At 40.6% G+C, this 7735-nt stretch overlaps 1 protein-coding gene across 1 annotated transcript; it reads left to right on the forward strand.

Annotated features, from left to right (window-relative positions):
- The first annotated feature begins 6 nt into the window (after positions 1 to 6).
- On the forward strand, positions 7 to 4607 carry LOC145552844 (UDP-glucuronosyltransferase 2A2-like). Its single transcript, XM_081610849.1, has 6 exons — positions 7 to 949; positions 1043 to 1191; positions 1323 to 1454; positions 2456 to 2543; positions 2885 to 3104; positions 3926 to 4607. The coding sequence occupies exons 1-6, from the start codon at positions 157 to 159 to the stop codon at positions 4203 to 4205; spliced, it is 1662 nt and encodes a 553-aa protein (XP_081466975.1). The 5' UTR covers positions 7 to 156; the 3' UTR covers positions 4206 to 4607.
- Positions 4608 to 7735: the final 3128 nt, after the last annotated feature.

The following is a 7735-nucleotide window of genomic DNA, read 5'->3' on the forward strand; positions in this document are numbered from 1 at the left end:
TTGTCCAAGCTAATTATTTACTGATTTGCAATGAATTTTCTCTGATCTGCCCTTTTTGCACTTTTGCAGCTATAACCCTTTACCTCTTCAATCATTTTCCTGGGGTGAGCCTGTTATCTTGCATCATTCGGTACAAAGAGGAGCAAGTCAGAGACCATGTGGTTAATAAGTATCTGCACAAACCACCTGCTAAAAAAAACCACAGCTGGTCTATCGATTGTCACATGCACCATGGAGCTGCGTCTCTCCGTCTACGTCCTGCTGCTGCTTTGTGCTGCAAAAAGCTCAAATGGTGGGAAGATTTTGGTGTGGTACACTGAGGCCAGCCACTGGATCAACATGAAGCCGGTACTGGAGACACTGGTGGACAGAGGACACCAGGTAACAGTCCTAGTGCCAAGCACATCACTGTCCATGAACAGCAGTGAACCGTCTCGCTTCCAGTATGAACCTTTTGATGTCGACGTCTCCCTGGATGTTATAGAAAGGTTTGTTGAGGATTTCTTACATTTCAACATGTATGAGATGGACTTCATGAACCCTGTTCAGATTTACATTAAATTTATACAATTAATGAAGCGGTACATGATGATAACTTTAAAGTTTTTGGATGGAGTGGTGAAATCGGAAACCATCATGAAGAAGCTGAGGGAGGGAAATTACGACCTGCTTTTTGCGGATCCAATCTTAATCGGCAGCGACCTGACTGCGGACATTTTGGGCATTCCTCTCGTCTTTTCTTTACGTTTCTCAATAGCTAATAACTGGGAGAGGCTGTGCGGTCAGCTATCTGCTCCACCTTCCTTTGTCCCTGGTTCATTAAGCAAACTAACGGACAAGATGGACTTCTCAGGGAGACTGTGGAACGTTATCTTCTATGCGTTGCAAGAGTTAATCCTGGAACACGTTATGCGGAAAGAGGCTGACAGATATTACTCTGAAATCAGAGGTAAGTAATCTAGAATTATCACAAAAAGACAAAGACGTGGATGTTATTTTGTCAAAATAGGTGTCATAACCCTTCCATTGTCTACTATAACAGGAACACCCACCAGTGCCTGTAAAATGATGGGTAATGCTGATATCTGGTTGATGAGAACCTACTGGGACTTTAATTTTCCTCGCCCACTCCTCCCCAACTTCAAATTTGTTGGAGGGATCCACTGCAAACCAGCTAAACCTTTGTCAAAGGTGCAGTTATAATCCACCAATTTAATTAAACACACTTAAATCTTGATGTAAACAAAGCCACATCACTAACACAATTCTGACTGAAGCCAACTAACTGGTTTCCTGAAGCTGAAAATGTAACTATTTTACAGAAAATGGAAAAGTTTGTCCAGAGCTCTGGAGATGCTGGGGTCGTTGTCTTCTCTTTAGGATCGATGGTAAAGAACCTGACCACAGAGAAAGCAAACATGATCGCCTCAGCGCTCGCTCAGATTCCACAGAAGGTCAGTAGGATCCCCAAATGTCAACTGTAATCAGGATTTTTCACTACAATATGTACAACTTCTCTTGCTTGGTCATCATAAACAACCACTGAGTAGCACAGACTTTGTCCACTATAGATAAATTTTCCCAAACTGAGAATAGCGTTGAACCCAGATATTTTAATAGCCAATATAAAAAATATAATATAAAAGCCTTTTTTTCCCTCACTCTGACATTGAATCAGTATTAACTTTTGATATTTTGTTAATCAATTAGGATTCCTAAAATTATTTCTGTTTCCTAAATGCTTACACCTCTTCCCAGTGCTGTTATTAGTGTCTGTGCAAATGCACCACTCCTTACCAGAAACAACCAGTCAGAGCCAGGATGGTCTTAGCACTGTCAATCAACCTCATGTATGTGCTGCTCAATGTTGTAATGGCAGAGAAACAACTCACTATTCCAGAAAATCTGTTTATCCACCATCATCGGTGGCCATGCTAACTAGCTTTAGCATTCATGGCTGACTCTGCTAACAGAGAGCAATTGGGAGGGTGTGAGTCACGTATACATGAGGGTGAGTGGCAGAGCTAAAGTCCTCCTCCTGGCTCTGATTGGTTTTGGCCGTACTGTGTATTTTCTAGTTAGCACCGGGAGAAGACAGAGGATCTTGATTTTTCCACATATTATTTGTCTCATACTATGATGTCATTACATAGCAGCAGTTTTAACAAATGTGTGAAAAAACTTTTTTATAAAAGTTAAATGCCCCAGCATTGAAGTTCAGAAGAGTGAATGTAACTCCCTAGAATTTGGTAAAATTATTTCTATACTGCATGGCATGGGTCAAACCTTTTGGATATTACTTCAGACTTCTAGAAATAGTTTGCTAGACATTTGGCCCATTCCTCCAGACAGAACTGGTGTAATGGAGTCGGGTCTAAATGGAGATCGGGGCTTTGTGATGGCCACGCTAAAGCACTGACTCTGTTAGCCACACTGAAATGCTCTCCGTCTTCAGGTGTTGTGGAGATACAGTGGGAAAATACCAGACACTCTGGGTTCCAACACTAAACTTTATGACTGGATGCCTCAAAATGACCTGCTTGGTGAGTAAAACTAACAGCTTGAAGCAAAAGTACGGTTCACCAAAACATAATGTCTACTAGTAAATTTACAGTGAAATCACAATGTCACGCAAGGAAACAATGAAAATCAATGACAGTAAAGGATGAGCAAAAACATAAAGCGATAAAAAACTGCTATGAACAGGATGTGCAACTGGAAATGTGACAAACGAGTCTGGACAGACTTTCTAGCACAACACTGATAAGAAAACTGCAGCAATATGTGATTTTTATCTGGAGCGCCTTCGCGTATCAAAAAGCCTTTGCGTCTGAACTGTTGCACAGAAATGAACAATAAATGTGTAATAACTGGCTCCTGTCAGGTCATCCTAAAACCAGAGCTTTCATCACTCACGGCGGCGCAAACGGAGTTTTTGAGGCCATCTACCATGGCGTTCCCATGGTGGGAATCCCCACGTTCGCTGACCAGCCAGACAACATGGTGCACATGGAGGCCAAAGGAGCTGCAGTTGTTGTTGACTTGAACTTCATGACAACTGAAGTCCTCAAAGATGCAATCAACACCGTCATCAATGACAAATCGTAAGTTACCTTATGCTATTGTTCTCCACTGTTGAAGGTACCAATAAATATTAATTTGTTTGAAAATATGAAACAAATCACACTTATTGTTATATTAGTGTATTACAAATGGGAATGTTTTTCAAGACCAATATTTGTGATTGTTATCATAACTACACAGTTACCTAAAAAATAAATCTAAGTAATTTATAGAAAATATAGAATCAAAACAGTACAACTGTGAAATTATGCTGTACATTTTATACCAGGGGCTGCACAGTGGCACAGTTGGTAGAGCTGTTGCCTTGCACCAAGAAGGTTCTGGGTTTGATTCCCGGTCCCGGTCTTTCTGCATGGAGTTTGCATGTTCTCCCTGTGCATGTGTGGGTTTTCTCCGGGTACTCCGGTTTCCTACCACAGTCCAAAAACATGACTGTTAGGTTAATTGGTCTGTCTAAATTGCCCCTAGGTGTTAGTGTGTGTGTGTGTGTGCATGGTTGTTTGTCCTGTGTGTCTGTGTTGCCCTGCGACAGACTGGCGACCTGTCCAGGGTGACCCCGCCTCTCGCCTGAAACGTTAGCTGGAGATAGGCACCAACACCCCCCCCGAACCCACTAAGGGACAAAGGTGTAAAGAAAATGGATGGATGGATGGATTTTATACCAGCTGCTAATTCTCTGGAGGGCCATGCTTTCAAATTACGGCTTCAAGTGGAAGTAAAAAGTGTGTCATAAAAGAGAGGGCACAGTAAAAACAGCTGTTTTTAAAGGACTGCGATGCAAAGACCATTATATACATGTTTAAAAAGTGATGGTTAACATTTTTTCCTCATCCATCCACAGATACAAAGAAAATGCAATGCGACTGTCCAAAATCCACCATGACAGACCCATGAGTCCTCGGGACGAGGCCGTCTTCTGGATCGAGTTCACCATCAGGAACAAAGGAGCCAAACACCTGAGGGTCCAGGCCCACAAACTCACCTGGTACCAGTACCACAGCCTGGACATCCTAGCTTTCCTCCTTATTATAGATCTGCTCCTCATTTTCATCCTCTTCAAGAGCTGCAGCTTCTGTTTCAAGAGATGCGGGAGAAAAAAGACAAAGAGAAAAGCAGAATAAAAAAACTGAAGTGAAAAACTCTGATGCCTAAGCAAAGGAACATTTCATAAGATAAAATTGTACCAATGTGTGTTGCATTCTTTAAATTGTCTTTAAAATAAGCATATATTTGTGTGGTTTTGTCTCATTTCTTTCCATGGTTTTAATTGAAACGTCTCTACCAAACCTTTTACAACTATCACGAACAGTCAGAGAAAACTTGGTACGCAATGTCTTGAAACAAATATTAGATTAACATATGATTAGCACTTTTATAACATAAAAGTGCTAAACAACAGTTTGTTCATGGAAGAGGCATTATTAGGCGCATTATTAGGCAATCAAATTTTGAATTCAAATTCATGTTTGAAATAAAAACATGAAATTAAAAAAATTGTGTATTATGTGTGTTGAATGCATTGTAATGAGGTTTTACATTTAGTAGTAGAAAATTTTATTAAAAAAATAAAAACACAAAGATTCAAATAAGTCTTAAGGTATGCCACTTTACATTATTTAATGACACATTCAATGGTATGTTGTTTTTAATTTCATTGTAGTGACCATTTGTCTCTAAACTTAAATTCAAAAATCAAAAAACTCAAAAGTCGAAGGTGATCTAAAGAAAAGGTGAATCAAACTCAAATAATCACCTGATGCACCGTGGATTCTGGTTTACGCCGCAAAAAAGGATCAAAGGTCAAAATATAGTTCTTTGGTTTTATTTGCAGATCAGGCAAAAGGTTACAGGCTTCTGCTCCTATTCCTGCCCCTGCTCTCTGACTGACAATAGAAACCGATATGACTTATTGGCTGATTCTGTAGGCTGGTAAAAAACCTTATGACCACCCACGTGCATAATATGCTACCTAAGACCCACCTATTTATACCGTGAAATACCCACATCCCAACCTGAAATTAATTAACTAATTAAGTGAATTCCTAATCAAAGAACTTATTCTAAACAGCAAATTAAACAAAAATTCTAATGATAAATCAACTAGGAAATAAACAATAAGAATAAACTAAATTTAAATTCTAAGATTTAACCAAAAAATGGGAAAATAGCTCATACACTCCAGCCCCTAATTGTGCATTAAAAGTCACAATTACATCTATCACTAAAGGAGCTATTCTAACAGCAACCTCAAACTATATTATTGCAAAGACATAATTCTTCTGGTTCTTCATTTCCTTAATGATGAACCTGCAAAAAAAAGAAAGAAGATAATAGAAGGGATAGAAATGTCTTTAGTCTGCTGATGCCTCCAGAAGCAGACAGAGCTTTGTCACTGGCCTCTCCAACACACTGGTTTTGGTCTGAAGTTGCGCTGAACGAACCAGGCCTTGTGCATCAGCTTTGACTGCCAGGACTCTCCCCATCTGCCAACATCCTCTGGGTGCTGCAGCATCTGCAATCAAGAGAATATCTCCAAGAGAGACATTTTTTCTCCGTCTCATCCATTTTTGTCGTTCTTGCATTAAAGGCAGATACTCAGAGATCCATCTTTTCCAAAAGAGTTCAGCCATATACTGTGCTTGCTTCCATCTGCGTCTGAGGTACAGATCTTGTTTTTGAAACAGTCCCGGTGGCATAACAGGTTTGCTCTTTAACATCAAGATGTGATTTGGTGTGAGGGCTTCTAAATCATTAGGATCATCAGATACCAAAGTGATGGGCCTGTCATTCAAAATGGCTTCAGCCTCACAGAAAACAGTTTGCAGTGTTTCATCGTCCACAACCTGCTGCTTTAAAACTGAGGTGAGTACATTTCTAACAGAACAAATCAAGCGCTCCCAGATGCCACCTTGATGTGAAGCTGCAGGGGTATTAAAATGCCAATTTACACCATCCTGGACCAGAGCCTTTTGAATTTCACTCTGGTTCAAGACAGCTAGACTCTTTTAGCTCTCTATTGGCTCCCACAAAATTTGTGCCATTATCTGATCTGATGGAAGAGACTGGACCACGTCTGCAGATGAATCTTCTAATTGCATTAATGCAGGAATCAGTGTCGAGGGTATAAGCCACTTCCAAATGAACAGCACGACTAGTTGGGCAAGTAAATACTACTCCATAACGTTTAAGAAGACTTCTGCCTCTCTTCACATCAATGGGGCCAAAATAATCAACACCAACCTCTGTGAAAGGAGCTTTGTCTGGCAATACCCTTTCCTGTGGCAGGTCAGCCATTTTCTGTTCCAGAAGCTTACCTCTATTTCTTCTGCAGGTGACACAGTCAGACAGGATTTTTCTGGCAGCAGAGTTTGCATTGAATATCCAGCATCTCTGACGCATTCTGGACAACATGTGGCTTCTTCCTGCATGGCCAAGTAGATTGTGAATGTAACGCAGAATTAATGTTGCCACATGCATGTCTTTACACAGGATGACCGGATGCTTAATTTCAGGTGGCATAGCAGCCCTTTTGAGACGTCCACCCACTCTGAGGACTCCATGATCAACCACTGGATCAAGTCTATACAGCTGGCTGTCTTTAGAGACAGTCTTGTTGGCTCCGAGTGAGCTGATCTCTGGTCCAAACCTGTGATGTTGTTCAAAGAGAATAATGGAATGCTCTGCTATAGCCAGATCTTCACATGTCAAACATTGAATTTTCAGCATATCTTTAAACTGCTGCATTTTTTGTGACACCTTTTGCTTTTTAATATCTGCATCTTCTGTAGTCTGATGCATCGTGGCAGAAAACTCCTTTCTTTTCTGGGACAGCTGAAAGAGGAGCTTTTTGAGCTTTAAAACCCAAGCTACAGATGTTTTTAGCTTCAACCAGGATGAAAAGTAGGAGATGAAATAACTGGTAGGGTTTTTAGCCTCCTCAACAACAGCATTAACAGTCACATCCCTTTTAATTTCAGGATCATCAGGAGGAAGCGAGTCATACTTTACCTCCAGCTTAGGCCATTTATTTTCAGACTCTGGCAAAAACTCAGGACCATTAATCCATTTGCTGTGCTTCAAGAAGTCCTCTGCTTTCATCCCTCTTGATGCTTCGTCTGATGGATTATCCATGATATTCATAAATTTGACATCCTCTTTGGACATTTCAATCTGCTCTTGGGATGTTTTTTCATTGAAATCATGATTGTATTGTTCAATCAACATTGTTTCCAGATGTTTAACAGAAACCCTGTTTGTAGTGAAAGAATGGCAGCCTGTTTTGTTCCTTTCACTACAGAGTGGACCATTGATGACCCATCTAACTCGGGTCCAAACTGCATATGGGCCTTCATCCTGACTGTTGATCAGCTCCCATGGCTCCATTACTTTAGGTGCGTCTGTGCCAATGAGCAGATCTACATCAGCATCTATGTTGTGGAGCTTGATGCTTTGCAGGTTTGGCCACTTATCAATGTCCTCCTGTTGTGGAACATTCTGCTTTGAAACAGGCATTAGTTTCTGTGTCATGACATCTGGAAGGTCAATGAAATCATCTTTATCAAGTGCTGCTACTTGGAGTCCAGAGATTATGTTTGTACTCACAATGTCTTTATGTCCCATTGTTTGCAGCTGAATACTTGTTCTTTTACCT

This window comes from Poecilia reticulata, chromosome 9, assembly GCF_904066995.2.
Source record: "Poecilia reticulata chromosome 9, P_reticulata-male-v2, whole genome shotgun sequence".
Taxonomy (NCBI): domain Eukaryota; kingdom Metazoa; phylum Chordata; class Actinopteri; order Cyprinodontiformes; family Poeciliidae; genus Poecilia; species Poecilia reticulata.

Coding starts and splice junctions, on each gene's coding strand:
- LOC145552844 (XM_081610849.1), top strand. CDS start 157: ATGTGGTTAATAAGTATCTGCACAAACCACCTGCTAAAAAAAACCACA. Junction 1,192..1,322: donor CAGCTAAACCTTTGTCAAAG/GTGCAGTTATAA, acceptor ACTATTTTACAG/AAAATGGAAAAGTTTGTCCA. Junction 2,544..2,884: donor GCCTCAAAATGACCTGCTTG/GTGAGTAAAACT, acceptor GGCTCCTGTCAG/GTCATCCTAAAACCAGAGCT.